General features: G+C 43.7%; 1 protein-coding gene across 2 annotated transcripts in view; it reads right to left on the reverse strand.

The window, feature by feature from the left end:
• The window catches only part of CRACR2A (calcium release activated channel regulator 2A), a 990950-nt gene that overhangs the window by 475444 nt on the left and 496134 nt on the right, over nucleotides 1-19372 (reverse strand). For both annotated transcript variants that reach the window (XM_078673953.1, XM_078673952.1), the window contains exon 5: nucleotides 9303-9449. In XM_078673953.1, the coding sequence (XP_078530079.1) occupies nucleotides 9303-9449 (147 nt within the window). The remainder of the gene's footprint in view (nucleotides 1-9302; nucleotides 9450-19372) is intronic.

Below are 19372 nucleotides of genomic sequence, written 5' to 3' on the forward strand. Positions count from 1 at the left end.
TATAGCACTATGACACTAATTTAAGTAACATTTCTGTTTGATTCTAGTTTCTTCAGATTCGCTATATGGGACCTTTCGATACTTAGATGACAGTATAAAGAGATATTTGTTTTGTCCTCACTATTGCATATAAGTGAGAGCACTAATTTGCTCAGCATTCTCCTCTGCTATATGATACGATTAATTCTACCTGTTATTCGTTGTTTTTTTGTGTTTTTTTGGTTTGGTACCAGTAGCTTCTCAGCCATATTTAGGTCATTCCACTCAAAAAGGTTGTAAGATGATTTACTACTTTAAAAAAGGTAAAATATGGATTTGCGAGATAATATTCATAAATACCTTTCCAGAGGTAGCGCTCTCTTAAGCTATTAAGCCTTTGATCTAACCCAGCCAGACAGTTAAGCTCTCTGTGTTTATCTGATATCTGAATAGGCTGAGGTTTCACACCTTGTTCAATCAAAGCCTTGGCGTCATCAACGAGTGCATACAAATAAAATGGGATCAGTTACCTGGCATCAAAACAATGGGCGCATTTACTTCATTATCTTTCAAGAAATCACGTACAATAAAGTGTGTTGGTGCGAGTGCTGCAGACAGTGTGCTTTAGAAAAACAGAGAGTGAACCACGACTAGAGGATGTAGCAAGATAGGCCACGCCATGCCGACGTAACTATGTGTGTGCATGGGCGCTCTCGTACTCAACACTATGAAACAGCATCAAGTGGATTCCTCGATTTGCACTAGTCAATGTACTCTGGCCATCCGGGCTGGTGCTAGGCATGGGCAGTGCGGACAGCGGCCCAGGGCCCTCACTGAGCCCTCCACCATGAGGCCCTGTGCACGCACAACACAGCCAGGCCGCCACCAGAGTGGCACACTGGTCCTCCTGTGCCCCTTGCTGATCCCACTGTAAGAAAGGAGTTTCATTGCAATTGAGGCATGGAAGGGGGCCCCTCCCCTGGGCTGCACAGCCATGGTGTAGCTGGGGGGGAGGGGGAGGGAGTGGAGGGGGACTCTCCTCTATTCCCAGTTGCAAGGAAACACATTCTGCAGGTTTGTCCTTCAGTTATGCCTCCTGACTAGCTGCCCATTCACAGGCACAACTTGACGGCCATTGTCCAGCAGTTTAGCGTCTCAACAGTTTTAACCCTCTCAGAGGATAAGCAACTCTCACACCTGCAGCCCTTTATGGGCTGCAAGAGGGGTGCTTGGAGGTGGCAGAGAGGGAAGGGCTGCCGCCCAGGAGGTGTCGGCAGAAAGCTACTTTAGGAACAGGTCACCTACTGAGTTGCAACCTGCCATGATTGTGGGATGCTGTACGCAATTTAGAGGTGAAATAACCTTTCTGCCCAGGCCCCCCAAAATCCTAGAACCATCCCTGTTGACCATTATCCTTCAGTGCTTTTACCAGGCGAGTTCTTTGCTGACTACACAATGCAAGATCAAAATTCCTTGCATTACTGCATTCCCTGAAAATGCGAATCTAGATACTACTGTCAGTATGCTTTTTTCTTGAGGCACAACATCTAGATTATGTAGGACAAATATCACTCACAATAAATAGATGTCCAAGCAGTGTAAATCATAAAACAAAATATACCTTCAGGTAGAGAAACATGGACAATATCTTAATGGAGGTTGATGGCATGAAAATTATTTGGAGTTCTTCCAGCAAACACATTTCTTTCTGCTTTTTTTGCTCATTGAAGGGCCTGAGCGGAGCACATTGGAAATCAGGTATACATTTATATAACAATTGAACTTATGATTGGTTAAGTTAAGTGCATAGCCTGCTTTCCGGTGGCATAGCTAGCCCTTTGGCCGCCCGTGGTGGTCCCTGCATTTGCCACCGGCAGCCGCACTGAAGAGCTGGGGTGCTGGCGAGATTCAGCTGATTGCCGCCCCGCAACGGCCACATTGTAGAACGAGGGGGGTACTGGCTTTTGCCGTCCCAAGATGGCAAGTAAGAGCGGGAGAAGGCAGCCACCACCAAAACTCGTGGCGTCCGGGGCGGACCTGCACCCCACTGCCCCTTTGCTACGCAACTGCTGCTTTCAGTAATTGCACAGGAACATGTTTGACTTTCAGTTCAAAGACTTTTACAGGTGATCAGGACTCTCAGGGGAGTTAGGGCCGGCTTTAGGGCTGGTGACTCCTAGTGCAACAATCCTTTTTGGCACCCCTCCCCTATACGACCTTCTCCTCGAAATCCCTCACTCCCACCCAAACAAAAAAGGCCCCTCATCTCTACATAGCCCCTCTCTAACATGCATTTAATTTGTCTTAAAGTGCCCGTAAAGGTTGACTTTATTCTCCCACTCAGCTATCCATATAAAACGCAGACCTGTTCTTGACAGCAGACACATTAACCCTCTGCGCTATGAGTCAAAACTGCCACTAGACAAAACTCCAATCCCTCTCTCTAGCAGGAATACTAACCACAAGAGTTATCTTGACATTTTTTATTGCTGACTGAAATCTGGACACATAAGGAAATCTGCAGCATGTGCTTTTAAATACTATTTAACTAAACACAGAATCCCCCCCCCCCCCACTTGAGGTCAGAGTGTAGCAGAAAGAGGGTCAGACTAAGTTTGACTATGTTTTCTCCCTGCTCTATGAACACATTCTTGCAGCTATCTCCAAGCAGGGATCCATTGGTAGACGCACAATTGAATCGGGGAAATGTTCCCCTTTACAATGGAGCTTGTGGTCTTCGCTTTAGAAATGTGAGCTTTCAGGAACATATCGAGGGGCTGAAGAAGCAAAAGTGAATGGCCATACCACTGATTGCCTCTTGCATGATCATACACTGGCCTTTTGTGTACAGAGGATCATGGCTCTGAAGAGAGATGGGCCCCTTCACATTGTGCATCATGCAGGGTAAGATGGTCAATCAATAAATCAAAGAGGATTTTCAAAGTGCGCTAATAATCCGTGAAAGTATCCAGGCACTGAGATCCAAGCTGCTCGGGTGGTATCAGCCTTGAGTCCCCTTCGGTACTCCTGAAGCATAGGTGAAGTCCGGAGATGGAGGAGGAGGTTGTTCCAGGACTTCTCAGTGAGGTAGGAGAAAGAGGGTCCTTCCCTGTTGCTTTGGCAGATGTGGGGGGTGTGAGCGAGGAAGAGGGAGATGGATCACAGGAGTCTGGAGGGTTGGTGGAAGCTCAGGCGGTGGTTGATGTATGCTGGTCTTTGGTGGTGCAGGGCTTTGTAGGTGTGAGTCAGAATCTTGAATTGGCATCTCTTGTGGATGGGGAGCCAGTGGAGTTTCTTCAGGTGAGGGGTGATGTGGGTCCATCTAGGGAGGTCGAGGATGAGTCTGGCCACTGAGTTATGAATAGTCTGCAGTCTCTTCAGGAGGCTCAATTACTGAGTAGAGTGTGCTGCCCTAGTCCAAGCGGATGATGACGAGGGCTTGAGTGGCGGTGCATTTGGTGGAGACTGGGAGCCATTTGAAGGTCTTACAGAACATGCGCAGAGTGAAGAAGGAGGAGACTTCCTTGATCTGGTTCCTCACGGAGAGTTTGCTGTCCAAGATAATGGAGTGGCTCCGGGTGCAGTCCGTGGGGTGGGAGAGGGTCCCAGTTCAGCAGACCACCAGAAGTCATTCCATAGGGAGGTGTTGTTCCTGAAGTTCAATACTTCTGTCTTGTCTGTGTTGAGCTTGAGGCAGTTGTTTTGCATCCATTCAGCGATGTTGGTCATGCACAAGAGAAAGTTGGCCCTTGTGGTTGCTGGGTGTTCGGATAGAGAGAGGATGAGCTGGGTGTCGTCTGCACTTGATATAATGTTCAGTCCATGTTTTCTGATAATGTTGGCCAGGGGAGTCATGTAGGCATTGAACAGAGTAGGGCTGAGGGGTGAATCTTGAGGGATGCTGCAGATTATATTTTTGGGCTCTGTGGTGACAGGTGGAAGGTGGATTCTCTGTGTTCTTCCAGTGAGGAAGGAGGCGAACCATTCAAGGGCGTGCTCTTGGATTCCATTCTGATGAAACCGCTTGAACAGGCAGTGGTGGGACATAGTGTTAAAGGCCACTGGTTGAGAAGGATCAGGGCAGCTAGGAGGGTTCTGATGTAATCAGTGGCTGCTATCAGGGCGGTTTCAGTGCTGTGGTTCATGCAGAATCTAAATTGGGATGCATCCAGAAGATAGTTTTTCTCAAAGTATTCCGTGAGTTGGTGGTTGATGGGCTTTTCAGGACTTTGGTGGGAAAGGGGAGCAGGGAGATAGGCCAATACTTTTTGAGTTTGTTGGTGTTGGTGGAGGGTTTCTTGAGGAGGTGTTTAACTTTAGCTTGTTTACACTCATCAGTGACTCAAAAGGTGAAAACTTGACACTAAAGAGGGGGCTTTCTTATATCTAGTCTTGGGAACAGCTATCTGTGAATGTCCAAATTCAAGGCTCACCCCAAAACATTGGTAGAACTAATACTTGAAGAGAGCATTTAGTTTTTCTGAAACAACATCTCCAAGGGAATCATTTGGGATGAAGCCAGCCCTTTGCTCCGTGTATATTCTAGATAGATTATCTGTTTGTCTAAATCAAAAGAGCACAGGATAAAGGGGGGGGGGGCTCCATCAGCCAAATCTCTTCCCAGAACAGTTAATGATTTGGCCGAGCCACCAGTTGAAAGGTTTTGTCCATGTGTTATCCACTTAGAGGTGACACATTTTACTGCTAAAACGGATTCCGAGCCACAACCACAAAGCAAATGGTGCTTTCTGGGTATAAATATTGAATTTCAGACTCTGTACTTGACTTAACAGTGAATGTTTGAAGCAGGGGCATTCTAAGAGAGTAGAAGAGGGAACGTGCAGGAAAGAGGAAAAAAAAGCTATTTCTGACTGAAAGTAGGTACCACAAGTTAGGTAGGTATCCCAACGAACATATATCCAATTTCTTGTTTGCTCATGCAAAATATAATCAGGTGGCGTTAGGGATTTCAAGTTATTCTGTAGTATGCCAATTAGACTGAGGCACCCTGTACATAAGCCCCTCAGCAAGGTTCATGGCAAAATAACATGTGTTTTCCTATTAGAATCAGATGCCTCCAGCCATTAGGAGTGTAATAACCTAGACATGGGGAAAATAGCTGACTATGTTGAGTGGACCCCCTAAACCCTACCAGAGTCTAGCACTCTGCTAGCGTTCTACACCATCATTTACAGTCCTCAAGAGACTTGTGTCCAAGGTGTCTTCCACCAGAAAATATATCATATCTACCACAGCAGTGACAATTTGGGCTCTTCAGAGAATTAAATCTAGCACCCTTAAGAAGTCTTTAGGAACATACAGTTGTTGATAAATCTGCTAGACATAATCGGACATGCATCTTGGTTTATAATGCGGTTGGGCTTAGTATTTTTCCTCATGTTACAACCATGACCACTGTTCCGTGGAAAAGGAGGATGGTTTATGTAAACTATGTGAGCACATTAAAGGGAAGAAGCCAAGAATGTGTGGAGAAAGAAGGATCTTTTCACCACGATTCCTCCACGCATTTCTAGCTATTTATCGAAGAGGAAGGACTACCACCGAATCATGGTTCTGCATTTATAAATATCTAGCTTTCAGGTGGTGATTCTATGTTAAAAAGTGTAGTTTGAATGTCTTTATTCACTCCAAAAGGCAAGTGCCAAATAACAGAACAGCGTGAAGAAGAAAGACTACTTCTGAGAATCAAACTATGCTTTGAAGTCCATCACTTCCAGTCCCCACACAGCCTTCCATCCACCTGAGGTAAATCACACCATGCATTATAAACTGTGATTTAAGTTACTTTGCTAGATTTGAATTTATAACCTTCAAAGCATCCTAAACCCTTTCAACGTACTTAGAGCGCTTATCCACAAGGAAGAACATTAATGGAACAAATAAAAAACAATTGTAAATATTCCACAAACATTTCTTTTGAAGTTTGGTGGCTTGCGGTTTGTTATCAACACTAACTGGACAGACCATTTCTTGGCTCCCTTATTCTTGCTGTTTACAGACATATAGTTTGGTTGCATTAACTAACTTTCTTAACAATATTAGTAAGAATGTTTCAGATAAACATATTATCAGAACATTTTAAGCCGCCTTGAACAAAGAAGTCTTTGTCTTTATTCGTTTTATTTTCTCTACCAATTTATTCTTGTGGTTATGTACAGCTATTTCTTATAAGCCTAGCTTCTGGCATTCATGTGTTTTTGCTTACTTAATTGAGCTTGTCATGCTCTGATTGATTAGTTTTAGGTTTCAAGATATTCTACGTTTAAATTCCCGCCAGTGGCTTACCCATTATGCTATGGGCGGGCGTAAAAATGTTGTCATGATCCCTAACAGATTTAGAGAACACAAGAAGTCACTTATAGCATTTTGTTGTCATTCTGGCGGCTACTTGGATGGGACTCCATGAGGCAGTGGAACCACAGTTACCTGGATACTTGCTCTCTCTCACACAGGCGCACAGATGCGCATACAAAACAAGACACATGCAGACACGCCCATTTCCTCATGAGTGCATGCACACAAATCACACAATCGCCCTGCCCACTCACACACAGACAACTAAAAGGTCGTCGCTGCAGTTTTTGCACTGGTATGGCCCAAGGTCCCCTTCACCTTTCATTATCCAAGGTGCAATTGCAGCAAAACTCCAAGACCCGCAATACAACCAATCACCAGGGGGCTTTAGAGCATTGTGTCTGGCTGTGATTCAAGCCGTGAACTTTGGTTCAGCCATGACTGTGATTTTACGACCTGGTGGTTGGCTGGGCTTTGGTGCATGAGAGTACAGCTCAAGCCCTTACGGGGATACATGTATGATGGTCCACTCGGTCCATCACATGATGCAGCCTCGGATTGTTTTTCCTGTGAATCAGAGTCTGCAGCTCTGCAGCCTGCCAACATGCTGCAGCATTCCACACCCAACAGCCCTAGAAAACCTGTTGGTGCATAACGTTTGCTTACACATGACATATGTCATCATGAATCTCATTATAGCTATATGTCTAAACATAGCTGATTAATAAACAAACGCAAACAGAGGCACTTTACAAGCATTCTGGCATTAATTCATAATGAGTTAAAATTGCCATGGTGTGACACACACCCATAATTTCCTGGAAGAAAGAACACCTCAGAGATCATTAAATAGATTTTCTACAAGGATGCTTGAGGTGAAGCACATACTTCGAAGTCATTACTGATAAATGTCATATGTAGTCACTAGAGTTCGGAGAAACCCGAGCAGAAATACAGTACTTCATAAATAGTACATGTCATTAAGGAACAACATTACGACGTCTCCCTTGGCAAGCAGGAGTAAGAGATGAATGGAAGTAAATGGGATGTCAACAATGTAAAACAGAACAACCAGTTAGAAGTGCATGGGATTTCTGAGCAAAATGCGAATAACACAGGCTATGTATCTGCATATCAGTGACTACTGCTCCCCAGTTACTTAAGTAACCAGGCAATTGGTGGGAAAGTCTGGAAAATATGAGATCCTATGTGAGCCTTTAATGAGGTAACTGTATGTTTACCCCTTGTGTCAATAATGGTTTAGAAATAAATATGTAGTATGTAACATGACAGAACTAGGATATCTGTACACAAAATATAAATTAAACAGAGCCAGGCTGGTGACACTTAACTGTGCTCCAGTATCATGAACATGCAGATTACAAATATAAGCCAAATATGGATTTGTATAGTTTTCATTTTTAAACAAAACGTCGTGTAAAGTGAACGGCTATTTAACCTGATGTTTTACCATGTTTAACATGACTTGTGTATGTTAGAATGAGATGTATAGTATATCGTGTGGAGCATTTAGGATTAGTTCTTTGAAATAAATTTGATCGCTGGATTCATTGTAAAATGCTGTAACTATGTCTGTTTAAGATATTCTTTCTTGCTTTTCCGATTTTATTTCTGTGGGATTCAATTATTATATCCTGAAGAAGGTGTTGGCTCCTAAATACCGTGCCCACCGGAACGCGTCGATGCACTTTTTTTGAGTTTAAGTACTTTAAGTCCAGGGGATAACAACTCTGATTGAAAAAACTAGCTGGATGTCAGAGTGTGATTACAATTGTGACTACTGTATTTACCTCATGATAATAGGATTTATTTATTCCTTAAGTTCTGTTTCCCACTTGCATAAATTGATTTTGTAATGTAATGTGATTTTATTTTGTACAAATTGTGTAGTTTTTAACTGTTTTTTGATGACGAGAAATTACAAGCCCGTGAACAACTTTAATTGAATAAACTGCCTAATTTTAATTAACTTTTCCTTTCTGCTCCTGTTTGAATGAGTTGCTGTGATTGAAAGCTTATATGATATAGAGTTGCACCCAAAAGGGAACTTCTTTTTGACAATTGGTGGGAAAGCACAGCCCAAACTACCTTTCACTATCATTGTCAAAATTGTGGTAAATCTCCAAAGAGCCTGTGCTGTATAGACATAGTGAACAGTGGAAACAGAAGATTTATTTACACTGTTTTAGTAAAACTACTGATCATAACGTATTTCAAAGACCATTTTTGAGGGGACATTTCCCTATATAAGTATGCAATGCAGCAGAGAAATTGAGCTTCCCCGGGGACATGCACTTAAACATCAGATGTCAGAGCAAAAATGTAATTTGCTGTTCCATTATTGACCAAGCTAGTACATCTCAGATGGGGGTATTTTATACTATGGAATGGTTAGATATTATATATTGCGCGCCCGTTATCTTCCTTGCATATGGCTTCTTAGTGCTTAATTTGTAAAAGAAAAACATAAGTGCGAGGGCCATGGTCATGAAGCCACTGCAGCTTGCACCAACCCTTGGTCCCGCCATCACCACCAGTCACAGAACCAACACGACTACTAACTATATCACCCTACAAGCGTGACTATTCAGACTATGTCAGGCCCCAAAAGCTATAAGAACGGCTTGGGCAGGAGGTATTAGTCATTTTTTATGTATATTGTATGAATAAACAACTGTTGTGTTCATCTCTAATTTAGATAGCAGCACCACCATGTGACAGACTGACATAAGTACGGGTGCTGACAATTAAGTGGCGCTGCTGAGCACCAGAAACCACTGGCTCAAATTAAGCACAGCCTCCTAAAGGTCCACTTGTCTGTCGAAAAAACTTAGAATGCAATGTTATTATCAATGCAACTCAAAAGCAATAACAAAGATTCTAATTATAAAAATAGTTGGCGGCCATAATATTGTAACCCAATTTACATTGCAATCTCAAATACTTAAAATGAAACAAAAAGTAGATACAAAGAAATAAGTACATACTTTTTAAGGGCACTTTCAAGCTCGTTCTTCTCATCATTTGCTTCGTGGAGTTGGGAGAATATTCTCGTCAGGAACTCTTCAAAACTGGGAAGTAATTGAGGTTCACCTTTCCTTAGCCTTGTCCAGAGCGTTTTGATATTAGTTTCACTGTAAATAAAAAGAAAGTTGATGTAATTGCTTTAAATGGAGCCCACTCTGTCTATATAGAACGCGCTGCTTCATAAAAGAAAACTAAAAAACAGCACAGGAACTAAAAGTTTGTCCATATTTTAAATCTGTGTCTTTTTTGGCAATCTAAAATTGTTTCTTTCTATGCACAGGTTTTTCAGTGGATTTTTTAGCAGTTAAAATAATAAAGATAACTAACATGATTGTAGGCACAGGGAGTGATTAAGGGCCGAATGTACGACCATAATTTGCAGTCGGCAATGGGAAATCAGCCCATTTGCGACCGCAAATTTTGTCTGCCCAATGTGTAAACCCTATTTTGTGAGTCGGTAACTTTTACAGACTCGCAAAATAGGGTTTGCAACTCCCTATTAAGAAGGGGCGTGCCAAGGGCGTCCCTTCCTTTTTTTTTTTTTTTTTTTTTTTTTAATATATTTTTATTGAGGTATTTTACAATTATGTACAGGGCACGGCAATATTAATGGCAGAAAGAAAAATAAATGCATGACATTGAGGAAAACAACCAATAAAGCATCGGCAGGCATAATAAAGGAAGCAACATCCAGTTAAAACAAAGGAGTAAAGTAATTTGATCCAGAATATTATTCCAGATTGTATAGCCTAAGTGTAATCAAACAGAGTTACCCTTTCCTAATATTTCCATACAGTCAAATAAATCTCTCCCATTATAACCAGCATGCCAGTTTATATCTCATATATGAACCTCATTTAACCATATTTCAAACAAAACTCAATTTTAAACTATTAGATCATCTTTCCACCGCGTTATAGGATCCCATATTATCTTGCCCAGCTTCCTTCCCCTTTTTCCCTTCCTTGCATAGATCTCTTTCTCCACATTGTATGTTATTAATAACTTAGCCAGCCATTTATGGAAAGTAGGTGGTATAGGGTCAATCCATGCAGAGGCTATGCATAATCTCATAACAGATATTGCAACAAATAGAAATTCCCTCCCACAAAATGGTCGTGCGTCCTCAAAATTGACTCCTAATAATATAGTTCCGGGAGTTAACACAATTTCAGTTCCTAAAATATTGTTTATGAAACATTCAATATCTTTTTTTAGTAAATCTAGATGAGGACATGTAGCAAATACATGTTGTAAATCGGCATCCAAGCTTCCACACCTATAGCACTTAATACCTACTGTACCTCCCCATTGTGCTATTTTAGCGGGTGTATAGTATAAATGATATATCGTTTCATAATGTTGCGCCTGCAATGGTGCTGAACATAACAAAGAGTAACCCTTTTCTAGGGAGATACCAAAACTTTCGCGACTAATATTAAGATTTTCCTTCCATTTTTCGCTCCATTTTTGGTAGTCGTCCCGTTTTGATTTTATCAATTCAGCATAGAGCCTTTTAATTGTGCAATCTTCCCCACCTTGAATTATCTCCATAATTGAATTACGCCTGAATCCCAAAACGCCTCCTTTTTTGTTCAAAAGAAAACTCCTAACTTGTAAGTATTTAAAGAATTGCCTAGATTCTAAGTTAAATCTAGTTTGTAAATCTGAGAATTGAAGAATCCCCTGGTCCCCCTTTACATCCCCTATAGTCCTAATTCCCCTGTTTTCCCACTCAGCAAATATAGGTCCAGAGAAAATCTCTTGTGGAAGATTTAGGTTATGTGTGAGTCTAGTGTACACATTGTATTTCCCCAAACCGTCCCTTCCTAATAGCGACTCGCACTGAAATGTAAGATTGTTTTGTCCCTCAGCTAAAACCTTGTGGCAAGGGACACAAAAAAATAAATGATTCCCACACCTTGTGAGAAAACATCCTGGGTGTGGGGAGTCATAATTTTTTTGTTTTCAATAACAAACTCCCACTTAGAGATTTTGTTCCTGAAAAACAAAATTTGTAAAAGTTGGTTGTACAGTAATCAAAGCCGATGGCGGTTGTCCGTCAAATCTTTTGTACTTTGACAGGAATCGCTATGGCGGAGGCTCATGTCAAGGTACAGAGATCATTAATATGCCAGTGGTGATCTCAAAATTTGGCAGATAGTAGTCTGTCAGGGTGGCGGATGTAATTTCCTCTGCCACCCTGACGGGCAGAGTGCCATTCATCAACTTCTAAATATGGCCTTGGATTATTAACGTGCAATCACAGAATGACAGAGAAGCCAAAATAGTGTTAGAGTTCTGTACAAGCTGGTGGGAGAACATGTTATATTTTTCCTATCCTGCACCACCATGTTATACGACCACATTGGAGACTAACTGCACAGTGGTTATTTCACAAAACCTGCAGCCTGGAAATGCTTAAATATATAGAGAGCGCATATGTACACTCCCCATGAAAACCCTACATTTTAGAGGAGTAAATTTACAGTGCTGCTAAAAGCGAGGTCTCTCTAATAAGTTATTTTTATGCATCTTTTTATTACATGCATTGTATGATATTTTTCTTAAACATCAAATATGAGTCATTCCTAGGATTCTGTACACTCAGAATTAAGTATGTGTCTGGTTACAATTCAAATAGATTCAGCTGCGGATAGAATGGGTGGCCAGAATTAATATCTCCTGCCAGTATCCCCACTACATTATCACAAAAGATCGCAAATTATTTTACCCAGGATGCGGACTACCACGCAGACAGTTTTATCAAGCCAAAATATGTACGCAGCTATCCATCAGGTCCCTTTTCTACTTGTTTTACCACCTGCTTTAAGCTGGCGGGAAATGGATGAGCGGTATCAATGTCGGTCTAGTAGTGGGTGGGGTATCATGAGCACATTTGTGTGCACGGCAGAGCTTCGACCAGCTAGGGCAATGTTTTATGCTCTTGGCGTAGTGTTGGAGTGGATTAGTTGGAGGTTGGGGTGTTTTCTACTAGCAGGCCCAAAGACCCACATTCGAAATTATTGGGTGTTTTTTTGCACAGAAAAACCAAGCCTACTATTCCCATAACTGGTAATCCTGCAATCGGAGCACTGAGTCAGCTGTGATCAAATGGTGCAATATCCCCCCCAAGATACCACTGCATCCAACTTGTATTCAGGCCCGATTCGGTAAGTAGGAAACATAGAGCTCAATGCATGTAGAATAAGGAAAGAAGCTATGTCAGGAAGTTGGTATTGTAACAAAAAGCATCCATAAAACAAGGACAACTTGAAATAATACCAGGTGGCCTCTATGGTTGGAGGCAGCATCCACACAGTGCCTTTGAGCACATCCATAAGAAAGAGTAAGATCTTTCATCAACTTTCCAAAATATCCTTTCATTACAAATGCTAAATGTAACTGTGCTCACCTGTGATCATTATATCTGGGTGCTCACAATTTTAAATACTTTCAACTAAAGGAAAAGTTAGATGCCATTTCATCCCATAGTTTCATAACCATGTATGCAGTCATTGGACAACCTCAGTCTCTCTTTAGTGATGCAATATTTAGTACACTCATGACAACATTGGAATAAGGCATGGCCAAGAATCCATCCCCGCAGCATATTGGGAAATGGTCAAAACCAAGAGATACTCTTCGCACATAAGGCAGCCACTGTCAAGGGATTTCCTTGATATTAAGGACGAGGCCGCTATGGAAGCCTATTGGAATCTCATCACAAAGCCTCATGATCAGAAGCTCTACCACCAGTTTAGAATAGGCACGCTGCCATTAAGATATTTTACTAGTAAATGGCACTCTGCTAGTTGTGACAAGTGTATATTCTGTCAGCACCACATTGAGACCATAGATCACTTACTATTTGCTTGTCCTGCTTACCACCTGCCTAGGTTAAAATGGCTTAAACCAGTATGCATGTCTATGAATACAAGGTCGGCGATGGTTGCGAGCAGAATCCTAAAATCAGACACCACCGCCCTCATTGTGGTTTGCGTGACGAAGTTTTTAAACTGGGCATGGGCCATTCGCAACAAAAAGAGGGGGGTAAAGTAGTACATAGAGCCAAGATGGGCCCCACTCTATAGGAGTCTGAGCTATTATCTGTATTGCCCTGGTACCATAAGGCAGACAACCTGTTTCCTTTTTAAGCACCTATTGTCGAAACCAAGTTTGCACAACGTTTTTATCAATCTAAATCTTTTTAAGATATCGTTTTATTATGTACATTTATCTATTTTTTAATCTATGATGTTTGGAGTAGTAATTTTGTATAATATTTTCCGTTTATATGCTGTATTGTAAGTGAAGGAGTACTTGTTTTAATTTTGGATGAATTTGTCTTTTATGATGATTAATCGAAATAAAGACTTCATTGAATTGTATTGAATTGAGTATATCTGGGTGCTCACAATTTTAAATACTTTCAACTAAAGGAAAAGTTAGATGCCATTTCATCCCATAGTTTCATAACCATGTATGCAGTCATTGGACAACCTCAGTCTCTCTTTAGTGATGCAAGATTTACTACACTCATGACAACATTGGAATAAGGCATGGCTAAGTGGCCAAGAATCCATCCCCGCCACGCGATGCTTTACTCCTGGTGTGCCGCAGCAAAGGAGCTAAAGCAGAATGATAATTGTTCACCAAGGAGGCAGGATTTGGGGAAGCAATCTGCTTTAATGTGTATGTATATTGTTTGTTGTAGAACAAAATGTGACGTTAGGTTGTAAATAACAGTCTTTACTCAGTATTGCAATGGCACATCATGCACTGTAAACCATACAATGTGTAGCAACTGTTTTAGATTTAAGAGGTAATAACAGGGACTATCTCTGATTTGTAAGTTCCAGTGTTTTGAGGAATAGGCTATAATGGGTGAACTTTTGAGATGGTTAGAAACTTGGAGCAAGATCTGCTCTGGTGACCTTAGCACTTTGTATATGGTGTACAGTAGAAGGACAGCTTCTACTGCTGGTTTAAACATAAAGGGCTAATGAATTTTAATGAAAGCTTTAGGTTGCGAGAGGTATTGCCAAAAATAAAGTTAAGGTGGGTTCTACGTCTAGATGAGGACATATGCGTAGTTTAATAAGATTATTTTGTTTTTCACATGGATAATTATAAAAGGCTGTACATGAGGTGGGAGTATCTCTGAATGTTAATCTGAGCACTTCATTGTTTGCCTAAAAGTGTGACAGAGGTTACAAAGACAGAATTCATTTTACTTACAAAAATCAGTTATTAATATGATGGTGGGGTCATTAGTTTACGTTCCAAATTAGAGTGCCTTTATTTATATTTGAAAACTTCAATATCTTTAAAAGTATTACACACTGGACATATTTGAAATTATTGTCAGAGGGAATTATCAAAAATTATCCACTTATCCAGACATTCAAGCACACACCCAGAGTCTTATAGAATTGTGCCATCACTGTCTGTGTAATGGGTAAATGAAAGGAAAAATACTGTGAGCTGGATAATATGTGAGCAGGTCAAGTCTCTGACAGCCTTGAGGTGACATTGAGACGCCTTTAATGTTCTCCTGTGATTGAATCTGTGACAGTCTTGAAAAACACTGGAATTCAGTTTGAGGAAAGGTTGGTAGATGTGTTAGGAGATCCTCACCGACCAGTTAGCAGGGGCACACTCAGTCTTCTGAACAATTTCACCAAAGTGCCTGTGTGAAACTGCAGTGGTGAAACACCTAATATGATAAACGTACACACCCAGTGGTGTTCTTTGGAAGAACAGATGCCCTTGTAGGAGGTCTGACATAAGACATGTCAATTTGCCAATTTATTTTTGATAGATTATTGCCAGCAAGGGGCTTGAGACTCAGTCATCCCTGCTTGTACACCATCTCTGAATACGTGACAGTATAATTGAAGGAGAAGCAGTTGGATGTTGCTAGGATTGCACCCTAAGTGTGTGGCACAATAATGTTATTCAACCTTATACTCAGGGGCTCAGTGACACACATAAAGAAAGAGAATGCCTTTAATGTTTGAAAGTTTATTGAAAGCAAAGAGAGTATGATGTACTATGTTTGACATTCAGGGGTACATGTGACTATGATGTCATGAATCTAAACGCTAAGGGACACAATCAGACATCTTCAGAACTGTAATGTCAACAACTGTGCCAAATTCCTCTAGAGCAGAACACTGTGATGTAGTGAGAATCACTGTCAGAAAGAACTGTAACAGGTGGGCCGCAATCGTATACAATAAGGCACACACCCAGAGCTAGAATTGTTCTGTCACTCTCACTGTGAGGATTTAATGATAGGAAAGCTGCTGTGATGTACCTGGAATGTTGTGTTGGATATAGGTGTGGAGATTGGCAGGGGTTGAAAGCTTTGAAGTCACATTGAGACACTTTTAGCACTTTCTGTGACTGAATCCGTGTAAGTCTTGAGGAGGTAAAGCACTGCAGTACAGTTTGTGGGAGTGGCAGAGAGATGTGTTAGGACACAGTCACTGAGTTGAAGCACACTAAATCATATGAACAACTCCATCAAAATAGACGGTGTAAACTGTAAGGAGAAGAACCTAATATAAAACGTTTGTAATCAACCCCAGAGGTGTTCCTTAGAAGATTTATGCACACGCCCCATTTACCCATACCAGCTCTCAGGGCCACAGTCAAGGTTTGAAGGAGTGCTAGTACGCAAAGTGTAGAATGAGGCGGAGGGTTTCCAATGCAAATCAAAGTTTATGCACAAACCATAATCACCGTACTAGCATTCAGAACCATAATCAGGGATTCGGGGGCTGCCCAAAAAGTAAGTAAAGGTAGAGTGAAGCAGAGGGTGCCTAACTCAGCTACAGTTTGACACTCACCTATACCAGCACTCATAGTTACAGTCAGAGATTTGGGGGTTCAGCCATAGAAATGTGACACTTGAGGTCTCGCGGACACACCTTTTAGAGCCCTCTGTCAGTGAATCTGTGAAACTGTAGTGAAGGAAAATATAGTTCAAGAGAATGGTGTGTCAGTAACGTGTTCAGATATAGTTAGCTGTTTCCATTTTTGGATTCATGGTTCTTTTGCATTTATAGCTGAGGTGCTAACCCAAATATTATATAGCAATATGGGATATTCCCTAGGATCTGTGGAGGCTCTGTGAATACTTAAAACAATTAAAAACAAAAATTAAGGGGGGCGTGGCTAGCAGCCGAGCATGGCGGCCGCATAGAGTGAGAGCTCCCGAGGGCACTGCAGCCTTCCATGAAATCCGACCCACTTATCCGCTACCAAGCACGCCTGAAGCGGCGGCGTTCGGGTCCCGGGCCACGGCGGTACCACCGGTCCAGGTTTCAGAGAAATCGGTGCACCGGAGCCAGAGCAACATCGTGTGGCGCGACGGGGCCTACAGCCAGAGGAGCAGCACCGGCCTAGCGTGACGTCCGGACCCCGGCGGAAGAGCAGCTGAGCCGGCCGGGTGACGTGCCCGCACCCCGGTCCCTGCCGAAAAGCACGGAACAAGCCTGAAACTCCTGGCGCTGTCAGCCGGTGGCACACGAACGGCTGCAACCACCGAGCGGGAACGGCGCAAAGCAGAGGTCAGTGAGATCCCAGCCTTGGCCGCACGGAGCAGGGCCGACATCTTGCACCTCCCCACGGAAACCTAGCGGGGGGGGAAAATACTGCGGAGGGCGTCATCAGACACTACGGGTGGCAGGGGATACTGATACCACCCCAAGCATCAGACCCAAAATAAAAAATAAAGAAAAAAGAAAACGAAACGAAAGTCGATGCCCCAGGGGGACGACGCCATTCTGGACGCGAACGCAGGGGCTCTGGAGGGACCCTCAAAGCCTGCATCCCGCTAATCGCGTCCAGCAGCACTGACACAGAGGCAGCGACCCGACACACGTAGGCCTGTCTGGTGTGTGGGGGGGTGGCTGCCCGGACCCGGCACCTATACCGGCCACTGTACCAGAGGGGAACGGACCAGCACAACAGCACGAGAGTGAGGGGGCACAGTTGCTACTCCGGCCCCGAGGGTGAATATCAAGGGCATAAATACGAAGCAGACCTGCGGCTCGCCGAATTCCGTGCCAACGTCCAGTGGGTCTTGACCCAACAGCTGAGAGAGTCACTCTGTCCAACTCCCGCCGACCTACTATTCTCTGGCTAATACCGGCTGATTTCAAACGACAAGCAGGTCACGTTTGCGTGAGTAATAATTCTGGACCTCGCAGACCCCAACACTATGGCGGGCAAAGGACTCAGGAGCGGATCCACGCAGAGTAGGCTGGATAAATTCGCCTATGGGCACCAGGGTCAACAGCAAAACACAGGGCGACCCTCCTCGGGGCACGCCCAGGAGGCGGAAAAAACGACGAAAATAACGCTAGATGACGTCATGAGGACACTCACAGATGTAAAAACTACAGTGGGCGCCATCTCATCAGAAGTATCCCTGCTACGAGCGGACTTCCGCAAGATGGCGGAGAGGGTATCGCAAGTGGAAGTGGTCACAAAGTCACTCGTGGAAGACACCTCAGAGCTCCAAGTGGCCATGGAGAAGATGCAAAAAGTTACCAAGCTTCTGCACGACAAGCTGGACGACCAGGAAGGGCGTTCACGACGCAACAACGTGCGCATCCTTGGAATTCCTGAGACGGAAGGGAAAGGGGCCATGGACCTCTATGTGGAGGACCTCATCAAGAGCAAACTCCAGCCCAAAGGCCTGTCTCACTTCTTCTCAGTAGAGAGAGCGCACAGAGTTCCGGGGGGCCCGCCCAAGACGGGAGCAGCTCCGAGACCGGTACTAGCCCGGCTCTTTAATTTCAGAGACAGGGACGCAATCTTGCAGGCGGCAAGGAATTCGCCACCAGTACGGATTCAGAATGCAACCTTGGCGTTTTTCCCAGACTACACGGCGGAAGTGGCCAGGCGACGCAAGTCCTTCACAGAGGTAAAAAAGGCACTACGAGACAGGGAACTGCCGTACTCCATGATGTTCCCTGCTAAACTGCGGATAGTGGCCGAGGGGAAGACCTGGTTCTTTGACACACCAGAGGTGGCTCAAGAATGGCTGGAGGGCTGGAGACCAGCAGGGCAGCGGCACCGCTCACAGCGAGACCGACCGCGACACCGTACGGAAAAAGCACCACCCAGTCAGTCCTCTCTAACACCACATCAGGGAGGCGAGGAAGGCGTGGAATCAGACCTGGAGAGAGATCCGCTGGACTCTGGACAATTGGCTCCAATATGACATTGAATTGTATTATTTACAGGACTGTGTGGGCCGCGGTGCCGTGGCTCGGACGCGGCTGAGTAGGGTGGGCACAGGCGGTGCCCGAGGGGGACTCACCAACCCCACAAGCAAGTAAGATGTTTAGGGGAGGGCTAAAGCACTCTGCACAGTTGGGGAAGCGGGCGGGAGTTTGTCCGTGGAGCAGGGTAGCAGGGAGGGGGGATGGAATTGAAGTTTTCATGTTGAAACGTTTAATTTTGTTTGTAGTCATCGCTCAACACCCACATTGTACTATCGCCCTGACATTTGTATATCTCCTACGAACCACGGCACAAATCGACACATGGGTTACGCCACGGCACGCAGTGTGGACACAACCCCCTCATCAGTCTAATGGCCAGACCACCTAATCACACGCCCGTAGAGGGCCCCTCCACGGCCAGGGAGACTCCCCCACTACGTATACTGACGTGGAATGTCCGGGGTCTGGGTGACAAAATCAAGAGAGGGTTGGTCCTCCAGGCCATAAAACATCAGAACCCAGATCTGGTCCTGCTGCAAGAAACCCACCTCACGGGGTCCACCTGCAAAGCCCTAGACCGTCGTGGCTACACGATGGCGATACACGCAGACTTCACCACGGGCTCCAGGGGAACAGGCATACTAGTGAGAAACTCCTCCCCCTTTATGGTAACTCGCCGTGTGGCAGATTGTGGAAAAGTAAATTTTGCCATGTTCTGTGTCCCTACGTGTCATCCATCATATGTTATGTGTGCATGATTAAATATGCATATGTACTCCCCATGT

The sequence above is a fragment of the Lissotriton helveticus genome, chromosome 1_1 (assembly GCF_964261635.1).
Source record: "Lissotriton helveticus chromosome 1_1, aLisHel1.1, whole genome shotgun sequence".
Lineage (NCBI taxonomy): Eukaryota > Metazoa > Chordata > Amphibia > Caudata > Salamandridae > Lissotriton > Lissotriton helveticus.